The sequence below is a fragment of the Lissotriton helveticus genome, chromosome 7 (assembly GCF_964261635.1).
Source record: "Lissotriton helveticus chromosome 7, aLisHel1.1, whole genome shotgun sequence".
Lineage (NCBI taxonomy): Eukaryota > Metazoa > Chordata > Amphibia > Caudata > Salamandridae > Lissotriton > Lissotriton helveticus.
The window spans coordinates 86,335,540-86,352,614 of NC_136068.1; the positions used below are offsets into that span (position 1 = coordinate 86,335,540).

Below are 17,075 nucleotides of genomic sequence, written 5' to 3' on the forward strand. Positions count from 1 at the left end.
ACACCAGAGGGATTAATCACTGATCTACACAGGAAGAACACAGATCGCAATAACACCTTGCATTTTTCTAGCTTCCACCAAGGGTCCTTGAAGCAACACCTGCCATTTTCACAAATGCTGCGCGTGAAGCGCATTGTCTCTGATGAACATACATACACTTCACGCATTAATGAAATGCGTGAACGGTTCCCTAACAGAGGATACCCTGAGCATACTTTAAGTGAAGCCCAAACTAGAGTTGATAAAATCACCAGAAAAGACAGCCTTTTGAAAACCGAAAAGCAAAAAGATCAACGCATAGTATTAGTCTCCAAATTTTCCACCGCCAGCCCAGCATACAAAAAGATTATATGGAGACATTGGCCCATCTTACAAATTGAACCTGACTTTCAGGGCATTTTTGCAAAACCTCCACTTTTTGCCCATACTAGAAGCAGGAACATCAAAGAGATCCTCTCGAAACCTACAGAAACTGTCACACAACATCGTGGAACCAGACCTTGTTTTAATTGCAACCATTGCAATAGTGTTATCAAAGGCAACCATATCCAGCATCCAATGAAAGGGCATAACATCAAGCTTCAAGTTGACGCTACCTGCGATTCCATGAACCTTATTTACGCATTGAAATGCCCCTGTGGGAAGTTGTACATTGGTAAAACTGAACGCAAAATTAAAACTCGTCTTAACGAGCATAAATCAAACATCAGGTTGAAAGCTGAAAAATCCAATGTTGCGATGCACTTTGCAGAGGCTCGCCACACCATTGCACAACTCAAATACATTGTACTTGAAATTCTTACTAAACGTGAAGGCATTGACAATAAGAAACTTTTGCTAAAACGTGAACTTGAATGGATCTATCGACTACAGACCCAGAAGCCACACGGTCTTAATGACCGCATCGAATACAGTTGTTATCTGTAATGTTTACACATTATTCATTGTCCATGATCATGTTTACTTAACACTGTAACTGTTTATTTACATTGGCTCCCTTCTCCTTATCCTTTAGTGTACCTTACACGTCACTTTCACCACACTCCAAGATGGCCGCGACCGTACCGTATCGGTATCAGTCCGTCGTTTATTTTACTCTTTTACCCCACGTCACAACCCCCAGCGACATATATCAGTGCACATTTGCCGGAACCCCGCGCAGCGTTTCCTAACAGCATACGGACGGCATCCCTAGCCACCCGACACTATGAAGTAAGTCTCCGTTCTCCTTGGCTGCACGCCTACTAGTACGTTATCTGTTAAACGCGTGTTTATGAACCACACTTGTTAACTTCTCCCTCACTAATCCCTACCCTCACGTAGCACTACGAGCACTAGCATACTTTACCGAAGTCTATGCAGCAGCACTTTCACCCCTTGAGCACGTATCAGATCGACATCTCGACCCAAAGCACCCTACTTACCCAGTTCACTTTGCCTTCCTCCACAGCGCTCCGTGATCAAGGGCCCTCGCCCGAAATGCATTGGAGATGATTGTTCATAGAATTACCTGTATGGAGTACATGTCGCCAATTGATATGCAACTAATATCAAACTGAACATTTTTGCTGAATAAAAGCATCAAAAGTTTAACAAGTTTATGAATCAATTCATTGATCACCCCCGGAGTGCCTAATCAGGGGATGTATTGACAGATTTCTGCATACACTACCTATCTTTTGAGTTGATGAAGGCATGGAGGATGGGGGTTAGAGCTCCGTTTATCAGTAGGGGTCCTTTGATGACGGCATAGTAGGGGCAAGGATCAGATTGGGTCCCCAATTTTATGGCCTGATGGTAGCAGCGGTTTCAACAGTGGTGACAGCAGTTCACATGGTCAGGGTTCATTCTTCAGCGATAAGTTGAGTTGCGATGGTGGCGGAGTCTGGTTAAGGGTTAAAGTTGCTGTATAGTGAGGTGGTTTTGTTACAGAAGCCTTTCGAGAGCTTGTAAGGGGGTTATGTTGCTGGAGGCAGTAGGAGGTGAAGCAAAATCTTTAATGATGGTGAAGATTTCCTTGCTGCTGTTAATGCTGGTGTTGATGCGAGCTGCAAGAGCTTTGCGCTTGGAGTTTGGTATCTGCTGGAGGTTGTGTCTCAGGGCAGATGTGAAGATATAGTTATCTGTCGTGTCTTGACTTATTCTCCATTTGAGCTCCAGTTGCTAGCAGTAGTTTTCATCAGTCTGAGTTCTTCTGTGTACCCACTGGGCTTCTGCGGTTGTGTTGCTCTTGAAGTCAGGGTGTCAGTGCATGCAGTGATCCAGCTGTTGAGGTTCTTGATGGCTTTTGGAATGTTACTGGTAAGCTTGGGCCAGTGCGCGGGATAGAAGCCCACTCCTCTTCTGTGATGCTTTTAGCAGATGGGTCCAGTGGTGGTAGGTCTCTGTTGGTGCAGGATGGGTATGCTGAAACTGACGTGTGTATCAATGTGGGAGTGGCCAGCTTGTTGACTGTGCTCTTGCCGATTGAGAAGAAAGTCAGGTCCAATAGGTGTCCAGCGGTGTGGGTGGGTTCACTAATGTGCTAGGTGGGGCCGAGATTTCCAAGGTTTTCTGGAAGGGCTGTAAATTTTGGGTCGGTGTGGTCTTCTAGGTGAAATTTAAGGTCTCGGAGGAGGATGAAGGTGCTGGCATTGATGAGGGGTACGAAGAAGTCTGTAATGTCACTGGTGAAATTGGTGTGGGGTCCTGGTGGTCTGTGTATGAGGGTTCTGCTCAAAGAGAAGTAGGTTTGTATCTGTACCTTGAATGTGAGGTGCCACGTAGCTGATGTAGGTTATGTTATGTTATGTTATGTTAATAACTATTTCTAGAGCGCACGTACACCCGTAGGTTACATGGCTCTATTTGTAAGAGACACGGGGCACAATTCTAAGCGTAAGCCTGTTGGAAAAGCCAAGTTTTCAGAGACTTTCGAAATGCCAGGAGATCATTGCTTTGTCTGATGGGTGGCGGAAGGGAGTTCCAAAAAGTGGCCATCAGATAGTAAAAGCAGCTGCCACCTTGACGTTTCTTTTTAAATAGGGGGACAGTTGCAAGGGCCAGGTGAGCGGATCGTAGGTTGCGCGGTGGTTTGTAATTGGTGACCAGATTCATAATGAATTTGGGACCATTGTCATGCAGTGCCTTAAAAGTAATGCATCCTGCTTTAAATGCGATTCTTTGGGCCACTGGCAGCCAGTGGAGTTTTTCCAAAGCAGCCCTAGCCGATTGCCACTTGGGTTGTTTCCAGATGAGCCTAGCCGCCTGGTTCTGGACATGTAGGTGTCCATATAGGTGGTGGAGCTGATGGCAAGGATGACTCTACCTCAGGGTTTTTCCTGGTTTTCTTGCCTGGCAATCTTCTAGCTGGTGGAGATGGCTTAAGTGATCTTCAGTGCAAAGGTTGGGTTAAGCCATGTTTCCATGAGGAAGAGCTAGTCCGGAACACGGTCGTGCAGTAGGTCCCTTATCTCCGTTGCATTTTGGAGAGTGAGTGGGTGTTGAGGAGCATGGACGTGAGTGTGGTATGATGCATGGGTAGAGGTTGGCCTGAATGAACATGAAGGGGTGGCTAGTTTGTGGAAGCGAGTGGAGTGCCGGGTGCTGTTGGAGTGGTAGGCATAGGTTGTGGGAGATTGCATGAGAATTTGCAGATGCAGCATGTGAACGCTCCTTCCATCTTCTGTGGTGCGGTGTGGCAGCAGTGTGGCAAGCAGTGACCAGCTTTGAGAGTGTGGAGAAGTCCTGCAGGGTAGCAGTGGGTATTGGGAGGAACAGAGTTCCTGGTGTGGTCCAGGCACAGACTGGCAGAGATGGGATTGCCTTTGGCGTGCCAGCAGTGTGCGCGTCTGCTGCACATCTGTGCTGTGGCTGCTATTGAGTAAGTCTTCGGCGAAGGGAGGAATTCATGGGGCAGGGGGTGGGGAAACCAGTGATGTCACGTCCTGTGCAGATGTATGAAGGTATGTCACTTTCTGTGCAGATGGATGATGGACAGTGCAGTGATGGGGAGTGCATCGTTGAGAGGTCGATACAATAAGTACAATTCATTAGAGTACTAAAAGACTTTATATTTTCAGCACTAAGAAGATGTAAATTCTAAGGAAGAAAAAGTTATATAAATAATATGCATTGCCATTAACATTTTCTGGAATACGAATTGGAATGGGATAATCACCATATGCAGCTCTCTGCAGGAGGCGCGGAGGGTACAGAGTGAGGTACAAAGAGTGTTGCATGGGGGACAGAGGGGAATCGGAATTGGTGAGTGCATTAGGAGAAGGAAAGTGAAAACAAGCTGAGAAATGTCGGCAATTTGGCTTGTAAGTGCAGGGAGGCAGGGGAACTACACTGATTTTAGGTCAAAGCTACTTCTGTGTGCGGATGAGATCCTAATCCATGCACTTTCGCCTCGCTCACCTCATCTCATTCCTCACCTGTTGGGGATCTTCCTGCCTAGTGTTTCTCGTGGAATTTGTGGATGTGTGCCCCCCCCCAAATAATTTGGATCTTGGCTGGGCTGCTATTGGTATAACCTCAAATTGCCCTGTTAAAAGGAACTGGTTCTCTTCCTAACAGCATAACTCCTGGTAGGGCAGGCCAGCTGTATTTCATATATCAGAGAACCGGAGGTCTGCCTTGTAGCAATGGGCTACTAATGGAAGAGTAGCAAATATGCAAGGAGCGGTGAGGATTTAAGAGCACGGGACGAGGAGCGAGGTGGCGACGAGGAAGAGCGAGATGGCGACGAGGAACAGCGAGGGGGGCGACGAGGAACAGCCAGGGGGGCGACGAGGAACAGCCAGGGGGGCGACGAGGAACAGCCAGGGGGGCGACGAGGAACAGCCAGGGGGGGCGACGAGGAACAGCCAGGGGGGGCGACGAGGAACAGCCAGGGGGGGCGACGAGGAACAGCCAGGGGGGGCGACGAGGAACAGCCAGGGGGGCGACGAGGAACAGCCAGGGGGGCGACGAGGAACAGCCAGGGGGGCGACGAGGAACAGCCAGGGGGGCGACGAGGAACAGCCAGGGGGGCGACGAGGAACAGCCAGGGGGGCGACGAGGAACAGCCAGGGGGGCGACGAGGAACAGCCAGGGGGGCGACGAGGAACAGCGAGGGGGGCGACGAGGAACAGCGAGGGGGGCGACGAGGAACAGCGAGGGGGGCGACGAGGAACAGCGAGGGGGGCGACGAGGAACAACGAGGGGGGCGACGAGGAACAACGAGGGGGGCGACGAGGAACAACGAGGGGGCGACGAGGAACAACGAGGGGGGCGACGAGGGACAGCGAGGGGGTGACGAGGGACAGCGAGGGGGGCAACGAGGAACCGCGAGGGGGCGACGAGGAACAGCGAGGGGGCGACGAGGAACAACGAGGGGGGCGACTAGGAACAGCGAGAGGGACGACGAGGAACAGCGAGAGGGACGACGAGGAACAGCCAGGGGGGCGACGAGGAACAGCCAGGGGGGCGACGAGGAACAGCCAGGGGGGCGACGAGGAACAGCCAGGGGGGCGACGAGGAACAGCCAGGGGGGCGACGAGGAACAGCCAGGGGGGCGACGAGGAACAGCCAGGGGGGCGACGAGGAAGACTGAAGCAGTGATGATGAAAAGAGAAGCCGCAACAAGGAAGAGTGCGGCGACAATGTGGAAGAGTGAGATGGCAGTGAGGAAGCATGAATGGTTATTGTCAAGTGTTGCCTCCAAACTCAGCATCTCACCAAAGCAAAAAAAAAAACAAGTCCATCTCTACATCAAAACCTTCAACTGCACCCTCGTATCTCAGCTTTCTCACTCACTATCACATTTCACTACCTTCAGTGCAATCACCCGCCCTCGCCTGACAGGATGTACCCTTACTCAACCCCCACTGCTGTTGCTTTGGACCTCGATTCATGCAACATTAGTGCACATACACACACTCTGGGCGTCACTTCACAAGGTGCTCCAGAGAAGGTCCAAGATGAAAAAGCGTTCACTTCCGTAAGTTATGGAGCACAATTAAACCAAATATGACCATGCATAAAGCACACAATATAAACTGGATTGTATCGGCGCTTTTATAATTAAGGCTAATTCATAGCAATTCCCACTTACCCATTGTATCAAACTAAGAATAATGTGCGAGTTAAACTTGCAAGGATTCAAACTTAGGCCCTTGCCGGCTGCATGCACCTAACCGCCTGAGCTATTTTATCAGGCTGTGTACTTGTGACCCGCAGGCGGCCCAGAGAGCTCTGCAACAGACGCATTAACATACTTAGTTGTCTCATTAGCATATGAACCGGTGACCTGCAGGTTACACCCAGTGCTCTGCGTCTGGCGCATCAATTATTTAGGCTGTGGCATCGTATTCAATGACGTGTATCCCGCTGGCAACAAATAAATAAACAAAACGCCGTGGCACCGCTGAACACTGCCAACATAGACCACAGCTCACTGGAATGGATTCATTTATTGCAATCCCCAGCCTGTGCGCACATATACACTTTATCCCCTCTTACCTTGATCTATTTCCTTTATTATTTTCTAACTTTTACTCAATTATTTTTTGCATTATTTATTATTTTATTTATTTTTATCTTCCTAGTCTCCCTTTGCCCTCACGCTTTTGCACACGGTTGTTTTTCTCTCGGTTTTTTCCCAGTTGTCTTGCATATATTACTTGTTGCCTTGTTTTTAAGAAATGCTCAGTTCTTCTCTGCATTAGAGCTTGAAAATCCCCGCCACACGCAGTGTCGCGGGTTCATTACCCTCCAGAACTATCTTAACAATATTCACCCAGGGTCCTGCTGGATACACTTAGATCTTCGCAGCAGGCACCGTAAATAACTTCTGTTTATGACCAATTAAGTAAGCATTAACAGTTTCACCGTCACATTTCCACTTATCATTGGTCATTTATTTGAGGACATAGTTAAAAGAAACACCCCAAAAACTTTTGTACTAGGGGGACAATAGGCTGACCAACACAGACACCAGCACCTCTGTGAGCCAGCCTCCACCCTGGGGCCACCTATCTACAAAATTTGTGGATTTGCACAGTAAATGTGTGCCCATATCCAGCACTGCTTACCCTTGCTGCACGCACGCACGCACACGCACCACTAAGGTTGACACAGCCTCGGGCCCCCAGTTCACTCCACCGGCAGTTTCCGGTCGGCTCACATTCCTGGCCGTGTTGTTACAGCCGAGTCACTCGACCGGCCGGCGTCCACCTTGCGTGACGCACGGAGCGGGTGAGGGGGCAAGTGAAAGCGGGTGGCTTGACGTCATAGAGAAGCCAGGAGAGATGGGGGATGGGGGATGGGGGGGGGGGGGTGGAGAGTGCTTTAAATGGGGAAAAAATAGTGCAGGTACTCATTTAAATGTGGCGAGTGGGCGGGGCGGGGCCAAAGGCAAGACATGACATACTTACGGACCTCTATACTAGTTGTAGCACATACAAAAACACATGAGAAATGGTTTCTAATAACAAAATAGATTAAATCGTTTCGCAAAACAAAAGACACGCGCAGTGATATTTTAACATTTCCTTGTTTTGTAATATTTGCAGTTTGAGAAACGTATTTGCTGTTACTTGGCACAATACTATATATTCTCGAGCATGCATACACACACAGAAAGAAACGAACAGATATGCACACACCAAGAATTCCACACATTTCCTATAATATTCCCCCCAAGAATGCCTTGATTTCGTCCCTCTTTTCTCACATGAAAACAGGCACAGGTAACAGACAAGCATAAGCAGCCACACGCAAAAGAATGGGGTGGGATTAAAGCCCTTTTAACCTCCGGTGGCTTTCTTAATTGCACTGTCACCGATTTCTTGTAACACAGCATGATGGTGAACACCCGGATATCATGCAAATGAGCCTGCGCTGAACGGGGCTCAGCTCAGGGCTACAGAAGTGCTTTGGCTGTCATAGACCGGTCACCAGCCCTAGGCAGGGGCGGCCTTAGGCATGTGCAAGCTGTGCACCTGCACAGGGCCACCAAACCCCAGGGGCCGCCACGCCAATACATATCCGTAATATAATAATCCTCTGAGGATGGATACATATTTGCGTGGCGGCCCCTGGCAGGAATTTGGCGGCCTCCAGCTCTATTCCACTTCCAAACACCCTGACCCCCCTCTTCACTGGCCTCCGCGCTCCGCCCTGCCCGGACCCCCTCTTCCGGGGCCCCCTACATACGCTCCCTGCCCAGGGCCGCCATGAGCCTAGAGCCGCCCCTGCTAGCAGCAATGGGCCCATCCTTTAATCAGTACCGGTACTCTGCTCGGCAGTAGAGAAGTGCCGGTACTCAAAGTGAGAACAATAAGAAGTCTCTAATAAAAGAGAGAGGGACCCAAACCAAAGGGATAGGGTACCAACAAAGGACTTTATGTCAAAAATAATATAAATAATATATATTTCCTGATGAAGACGGCGATAGGTTAAATGTCCGTCGAAACGCGTTGAATTGAAGGGAATAATATTATCGACATTTGATTTAGGATTTTTGTGTATTTCCTTGTTTTAGGTGTATGAATTTGATTAGATGAATTTATGGTTTGATTCATCCCCTTGTTATATTCTCTGTGTTCCCAAATTTATTGTGATTTTATGTAATTTTTATTAATTTTATGTATGAATAAACTGTGCTTATTTTGAACTGACTGTTATCTCATGTTTTTAAACCTTATGCATTGCTCTTAATCTCCCAGTCTCCAGAGTTATAACTGTGTTTATGTTTATAATATGTGTTATCCTTCTATGTCACTGAGAAGTTGATGTTCGTAAAATTTATTTACCCAAAGGGAATCTTATTTTTGACAATAAGAAGTGCCAGGACTCAGTACCTGCGAGCACCAGCCCATTTAGAGCACTGGGTGGGGGTCGAAGGTGGAGAAGGAGGCGCAGACTGAGACAGCATAGTGAGGGGCAGTGGTGAAACAAACAGTAGAGAAAGTCAGAATTCCTCTTGGAAACCAGATATCAAACACATTCACTGTCGGACTCCCTCACACTGGACCTTTACAATACATAAACTAATAACGGAGATCGAATAACACCAACCCCACAGACCGATCTACCACCAAAATCGAGATATATAGTCTCAAAGGAGTATTTCATTTCTTAAATAGGAACACGTTATATCACAATTCACTTTTGGTGTTCAAAGACATAAAAAAGGTACAACATTCATAAACAGCATGCAATATGAGATAAAAAACAATATGTGCAGATTTTTAAAAAAACCGCTGGAAATATACACAGAGACAGGAAAGAAGAGAAAAAGTCCTAACAGGGAACCCTTTTTGCACAGTTCTAAGAAAGCTGTTGCATTGACTGAGCCAACAATTTACACCAAGTTCATATCCTGGTGAATAAGAAATTGTAACAGATAAGCAATAACCAAATCCCTGCAGTAGGTGCAAAACCCCACCAAACTTCGTCATGAACGTTGTAATCTGTGAGCTGCATAGAAAAATGGATCTTTGTAGCAGGGTCACTTACCCACTAGGTTTAAAACTTGAGACCAGTAGTCTCCATGCAGTTCTCTGCAGTCAGTATATTAACCCACCAGACTATCTGTGGAATTAGCACCTGCGACCTGCAGAATACTCCGAGGTATACAGTTCACACAGTATTCCTATACATTACCTTGACTATAGTTTGACATGTAGCATACCCTGCCTGCTGATCCCAGCCTATTGACATCACTTCCCTTTCCTCTCCCTCGTTATTCCTTCCCTCTGCAGATGATGCCTTCATCCATCCTTCTCCCGTTTCTAATTGCTGACCGTCTGTTCCTTCTACTCTTATAAACTGTGTTCCACTCCATCCACCAGTGCACTTTCTTTTGCATTCTGTGATACAGGTCATCTCTCACCGTTTCTGTTTTTCTGGCCTCGGGTGCTCTTTCACTTCTCCTCTTCTCTGTTCCCCTCCAGATATGTCCGGAATTATCATCTTCTTGCGTCATCTTTTCTGCGCTCCCCTCACCTGTTCCCTCTGCCGCCGGAGTGCAGCAGACTGAGCGCCGAGAAGCTTCTGGCTCCCAGCAGAAGCGGCTGCCGGGCCGGCACCACGCCCAGAGAGGCTTGCATGTTTAACTCGCACATTATTCTCAGTCTCCAGAGAGGTCAGGGAAAGTTAAGGACAGGCGCCCGGGGCACAATCCTAGCTGTCAGCCCGCTCGACCTTTGTTGACCTTGACCGATGGTAAACAAGCGCGTCGTTACGTGACAAAGAGGGAAGAAAACAGCATACCCAGGGATTCTGAGAGAGAGAGGCACAGAAAGACTGGAGACAAACATCAAGCGGACCTCAAATCTCTTCTATTCCAAAGACACTTTCAGAACTAATTTCCCTCCTTCTCAGACCTCGCCAGGAAGTTCTTTAGTCATTGTAAATTTGTCATATATATTTATATTTTGTTTGTACACTCTGTGCTTGCTGCGTTTGATATTGTGTTCCTTTTACCGGTTTTGTTTTGATTCTATGGCCTGCTATTTTTCGCAAGGAAGCTCTTTAGTCATTGTAAAATTTGTCATATATATTCATATTTTTGCCCGTACATTCTGTGCTTGCTGTGTGAGCTCGTGTTCCTTTTGCCTGCGTCGTTTTGATTCTATGGCCGGCTACTATTGTTTTGTTCCATTCCTGTAACAGTTCTCTCATGTAACGTAACTGGTTCTAGCTAGCGTGCTTCAACCCACATCCTCTCGAATCTGATTTCATATATAAAGTTCTGTGCTTCTTGGCGCTACATAGAGTCCCCCAAGATGTCCTTGCCAAATCAAGATTTTACACTTACACATAAGTTAAAGCATTTAGAATTTTAGTGAGAGTGCATGTCCCACTAACACAAAGGGAGAAGAAGGTTATAGCAAAATATAGGTATAATGTACATCACACCAGCCAACCATAGAGGCCAATACTCAGTAAAATGTTGCAACCCATTTGGAATCTGACCATGTATAGTTGGTTCAAATCTCGTCTCGGGCTCTACAGAGCTCCCATTCAACGATCCGCAAGGGTTGCACCTTACCTGTTCCACGGTCTTGCTTTTAGCCCGGTGATTGTTGAGGGGGTGCTCTCCTGGGATTGTCCGCGGGCTGGTGGGAGTACTCTTGGTCCCAAGCTCTTTCTGGGTTTGATGAGGTTCAATCCCGGCGTCCCTGGGATCCGCGGCGGAAGGCTCCCCGACCGGTTCCGCCTGCTCTTCTTTCTCCTTCTTCTTGGACTCCCCCATCATTCCCACATCGTAAAACATGTTGCTGGGAATCTCATGAGGAACATTCCAGGATTTGGCAGAGTGGAAACCCAACATAATGTCGTTTCATGATAGATGTCCTACCTCTGGTCGAGAGGGCCCGTCGTTCTGATCGAAGATGCCCTGTGCCTGATTGAACGCATCCAAACTCCCTACGTCCAGTCACAAAAGTTCTTGTGGTGACATAGAACTGACTTCTGTCCAGTCACAGACCACCTGGCCCCAACAGCAAGAGTCTAGCCGTCCAATCTTCGGCGGGTAGCGTCCCGATGTCCAATCACAAGAGCTATTTTGTTGGGAACGCTGGCCCCCGTGGCAGATCAGCAGTGACACGGCCAAGCAGGACAGAAGACTGGTTGGGCGTTTCCCTGTCATCCTCATCCATAACAGTTAGTGATGAGCCCTAAAAGGAAATGGACACCATTAGTCAATAGACACAAACCCCACCTTATGCGTTCAATTACTTTATTCATCACTACTCATGCATGGTGAACAATTTAGGCATGTGCCGTCAACAGCTGTCTGTTTAATGCATACCTGGTCAGGCGGCTCTGGATGTTTTACGCATGCTTGCTCACACCTAATTTACATGAGATGGCCACTTAGCCGTGAACTTGTAGGACAACAGCAAAGTAGTTACTAAGCACACACCCTAGAAAGTTATTTATGAAGTATGCATATCTTCTTTTAATAGAATCAACTTTTGCTCATTTACTGAAGCCTTGGTTTAAGAGGCTCTTTACGACGCACCTGCAGTAAAACAATAACCTCAGACTCAGCATTACACACCCAGATTTCAACTGACTACGCATTTAAAGTTCTACTAGGACCTCGTGTTGTGTGCCAGCCATCGATGTGGGCCATGTTCTAGAGGGTCGGCCATCTTGTGGAGGTGTCAGGACATTGACGGGGTGAAAGACAGCGCCATCTTTGGCTAGTATGTCAACACCCTGCAATGGAAACTAGTTTATTCTCCGACAGGTGGAAGCTCTTACTCAAATACGCCAGTGATCCAGGCCTCCCGCCAGAAGGCAGTTATATTTTCTTTGCAAACACTAGGAGATTATGAACGGAGTGCTGAAACTTTTCAGACACTCACCCCAAGTCACAGATCTGAGTTAAATCTATCATTGTTCTTAGCTCACTTCGTCACCTCAGTTCAGACCCAGCTATACGCAAATCAGTCTTTACCCTGTGCCTCACCGGAACAGTCCAGCCCGAGCTGCCAAGCCATGTTTTCCCTGGGCTGGAAACAAGCAAGCATCCTGGGACCGGTTTCGGGGTAACATCCCTCATTAGCCAGGCTAGCTTGAATCTAGTGGCAAAGTGAGCAAGGGACCCACATCTGGGCATACCCTGCCAATTTAGGGGGAACAAAGCAAACACAAGCCGGTCCCAGGATGCTTTTTTTCAGTTCAGGGAAGACCTGGCTTGGCAGTTTGGTCTGGACTGTTCCCAAGAGGCACAAGGTCAATACTGATTTGCATATAGCTGTGTGTGAACTGGGTTGGCGAAGTGAGCTAAAGAACGATGATGGATTCAACACAGATCTGTGACTGGGGAGAGTGTCTGAAAGGTTTCAGCCAGGGCATTAAGTGGGATGAAAAAACTGGGGGGGGGTCTCTTAAAGGGGCATGGATAATGTAATTAAGGGCATGACTTAAAAAAACAGATGAGCTAAAAATCTGTGCATAGCACAGTGTGCCGCCCAACTTCTATTTTGCTGTTTGTCATCGCATCCAGATATATGATACACCAAGTAACATCATACCTGCAACAAGTCATGACTACTGGCTTTGTCAATGGTTGTTAGTTGCATAAGATAAATAAGCAGCAACCATGGCTTGTATATAATAATTAGGGCTCACAGTTTTCCGTTTTTACTGATTTTTACAGATAAATACAGCCAGAAAATTATTTATTTTCCTGTCTGTATTTATTTTTAAATAAAGAAAAATACAGTGAATAGGCCTTCTTGTAAGATTTTTTCCTATTGTCAATCATCAATGCCAGGTCCGTAGGTGTATAGATTGAGAGGTAGGGGAGATGAAAAAAGACAATAGATTTCCTAATTAAGCGTAATTAAGTGCAGGTCTACAGTTATGTATGCTATTTTACAATGCAAATTGTTTTTAAATAATGATATTGCACTGTATACTGCTGAAACCTTTTGGACATTTAAATGCAAGAACACATTTATCAGTTAAATAAATGTGGAAAAATACCCATTGTAGCTTCAGTTATACAGAAAACACAAAATAAAAATGGATAAATACAGAAATAAAGAGCAAAAAATAAATATGGATTAATACAGACGGAAATGTTGAAAAAATAAATACCATAAATCTGGGAGCCCTAATAATAATGAAAAAGCTGCAACTTAAAATCCCTTGTTACGCCACAACGAAGTTCCTGCTCCTGAGTTTCAAAAAGTAAATGGAATTCCAGCGAGAAAATGACTCTCTTTAAAGGATTTCCCTTCCCCTGCAACGCTCACTGGGCCTGACATCATGCCCAGCAGTGCACATCGAAGGACCTGCAGTCTCTACAGTCCGCAAAAAAAAAAAGGCCGCCTATGCTAGGGCACAACACAGAGCCCGATAGAGACCCGTTTCGAGGCAACCTTCAAAAAACTGCCGGTGCTCAGCACCGGTGAAACCCGGCCCACTTAAAGGGGAGCGGATGTAGCCTCATGGCTAGAACGACTAGAGCGGTCGACCTCGAAGCTGGGGAACAGGGTTCGAGTCTTAGCAACGACTTTGCTCAACATCCTGTGATTCTGAGCAAATCACTTAATCGCCCCATGCCTATTACCTAATAATAAAATGAATGTGTCCTCATGTAGCGAAGCTGGTGCTCATGTAAAGCGCTCTGATACCCTATGTCTCAGGTCTAGTTCGCGCTATATAAAACTAAAAAAGAAAAAATGCCCTGGTTTCAGAGCTCCGTCCATCATTTCCTTGTGTTTGCCTTATCCTTTCTTGAGGAGAAAGTAGATTACTACATTTACAAAAAAACAAAAAAAACACAGCATTAGCGTTAGGTTTCCATTGCATGTAAAGTCTCTTAGCTCAAGCGCCCTGAAGGTGTGAACCAATCCGTTTGGGAATGTAGGAGCTAGGGTTAAATGGAGTAACTGTGACGCAAAACAACAGCTAAGCAGACAGAGGGCGAGGTCGGTGCTGCCGCACCTGGGGTCAAGGTGAGGCAGCAGCCACGAATGGAAGCCTCTTGACGAGGTGACGTCACAAGGCACCAAGCTTTTTATAGCTTTGGTGCATTCCTCTTCGCACGCCCAGCCCCACAAGCAGGCCAGGTGCTTTCAGCGTCGAGCTGAGCCGGCAATGACGTGTGCAACATAACCCGGCTGGCAGGGTTTCCACCGGAATGCCTTCCATGAGTGGGCGAAGAACTACTCAGACAGGGAAATTATCTTGAAAAGCAATCATTAGGCTTCTTGTACCAATATATATATATATATATATATATATATATATATATATATATATATATATATATATATATATATATATATATATATATATATATATATATATATATATATTTAAATAAAGCCTTCCTCGCCCTGAAGGAAGAGTACAGGAGCCTTCCTAACCCTCAACAAGCAATTGCACACGCACTCACTACTTTACACTTGTTGGAAATGGGATCCCCGGCTGGCCAGGGCTTTCGCCAAAGTCAGTCAGAGACCACCACACCCAAGTCAGGGCAAGGGAGTTACACGCCAAGATAACCCCTACTCACCCTCTAGGTAACGTGGCGCGAGCAGCAAGGCTAAACTTGGAGGCGATGTAGGCTAAGTATTTGCGCACGCACCCCAGCAACAACAACCAAAGGCCCACCACAAAGGAAACTCCACACAAGGTTATATAAAAAATAGCCTTTGTATTACACCAAAACACATTAGATAAAACACACACTTTACAATGTGCCAGAGGCACGGGCAGAATTTACAGGGGATATGTACAAGACAGGGCCACCTGGACCACTGTCAGGAATCAGAAGTAGCACTTTCAGAAATAGCACTTATCACATAGAATATAGCACAAAATAGCACACAACCAGTAACTACTGGTAACAGGATCTCACTAGCACCACCTGTACTAGGGAGAAAACAACCACCTATGTATCACAATACCTGTAGGGGTGTAAGAGGAAAACACATGATGCAATGCATAACATTCATTCAGAGGTGTAAAGGCACATGACGCATAAAAACACATTCAGAGGTGCAGGGGAAGGAAACACATGATGCAGAACCTACATTCAGCGGTGTAAAAGCAAAGCACATGACGCATAAAAACACATTCAGAGGTGCAGCACAAGAGAACACATGATGAATAAACTACCCATTCAGAGGTGTATAGAAAGTACAATTGCGCCAAACTCACGTAAGTCACCACCTGTGACTGTCCCTAGGCCCTCTGGCCTTGTTGGGGCTAGGACGCCCTGTGTCCCAAGTGTCAGGGTCCTAAACGTGGCAGTTGCCCACAAAGTGCTGGGCAACTGGTGCAATTGAGGTTTGAGCCTTCCAGGGCTCAAGAATAACAAGGGGGCCAATGTGGGAACCTCGCTGGGCTCTCAGAACACTGGTGGGGCGAAAGGAAATGCCCCCTTGAGCCTCTCTGGGCTCTTCACAACGACTTTGGCGCCTGGAGCCTCTCTCCGGGCCCTAAGAAATAAAGGTGGCCCTCCAGAGCCTCACTGGGCTCTTCACAAATGGAAAGGCACTCAGGAGCCCTTCTCAGGGCGCTACACCAATGACTGGCCCTCCCGAGCCTCTCAGGGCTCGTAAAACCACTGTGCCCCCTTGGAATCCCCCTCCTGCGGACTCGTAGCAAAATGGGGGTGCCTAGAGCCTCTCTCAGGGCTCAGAAACCAATGCGGGTCGTGGGGTCCCTCTCAGGGGACCCGGCGGAACAGGGAGGCACTAGAGCCCTCGTGGCTCTATGAACAAAGGTGCCGGTTGGAGCCTCGACCGGCTCAAAAGAAATGCAGCCCAACAGTAGAGTCCTTCTCTGGGACTTGCAAAGGAAATGCCCCCGGGGCCCCACTCACCGGCTTCCTCCGGACGGGCGGGGCTCTCCTCGAGGCGTCAGCTCCTCTCGGCCAGGCTTCTGCCCTCACTCTCCTGGGCTCTCCCTCGCTTTGGGAGCCCGGGGGGGACAAGAGAAGACGCCGGCTTCTCTCTCTTCCTGGAGCACGGGGTGGCCTCCCGTCTGCGTCCGGTTGTTTCTCTGTCCTGCCCCCGGCCTGCCTGACTTCCAGGTCGCGGCTGCGGGGCGGGACTTCCGGTCGGCCTGCTCACTGATTGGCCGGCCGGCCAACCACTTCCGGGTCGCACTTGGCAGCGGCCCGGCAACGTTTTAAAAACACTCCGGGCTGCGGCGGTGAATCTCGAGGGGCAATGCCGGGTGGGCACCGGCCTTAATTACCATAAAGCGCGGTGGGCACGCGCTCGAAAGGCGGCAATGTCCCGGGCAGGGTGGGCACCTGCCAGGGGGCTCAAGACTCGTCACGGAGCGGGGTCAACGCCGGGTGGGCTCCGGCTTCCAAAAGCAAAGCGCCCCTCAGCGCTAGAGGGGTGACCACAGCGCTCCCAGGGGTCGCAATAAAGCGCGCTCAGCGCTACAAGCAAAACGAAGCGCTCCCAGGCGCTAGGAAAATCAGGAAGCGCTCACCAGCGCTAGGGACAACAGAGTCCAGCAAAGTCCTTCAGGGCAGGCAGGGGGCAAGGCTGGGCCCAGAGCCAGCTCACTGGGTCTCCAGGCAGGGAGACAGCCCAAGTGGCGGTCCTCTGGCCCAG

General features: G+C 48.1%; 1 protein-coding gene across 3 annotated transcripts in view; it reads right to left on the minus strand.

The window, feature by feature from the left end:
- The window catches only part of LOC144768144 (pleckstrin homology domain-containing family G member 6-like), a 191,000-nt gene that overhangs the window by 133,444 nt on the left and 40,481 nt on the right, over window positions 1–17,075 (minus strand). For all 3 annotated transcript variants that reach the window (XR_013598486.1, XM_078651579.1, XM_078651580.1), the window contains exon 2: window positions 11,024–11,651. Coding sequence is in view for 2 of the 3 variants with exons in the window: in XM_078651579.1 (XP_078507705.1) it covers window positions 11,024–11,305 (282 nt within the window). In the remaining variant the exon portion in view is untranslated. The remainder of the gene's footprint in view (window positions 1–11,023; window positions 11,652–17,075) is intronic.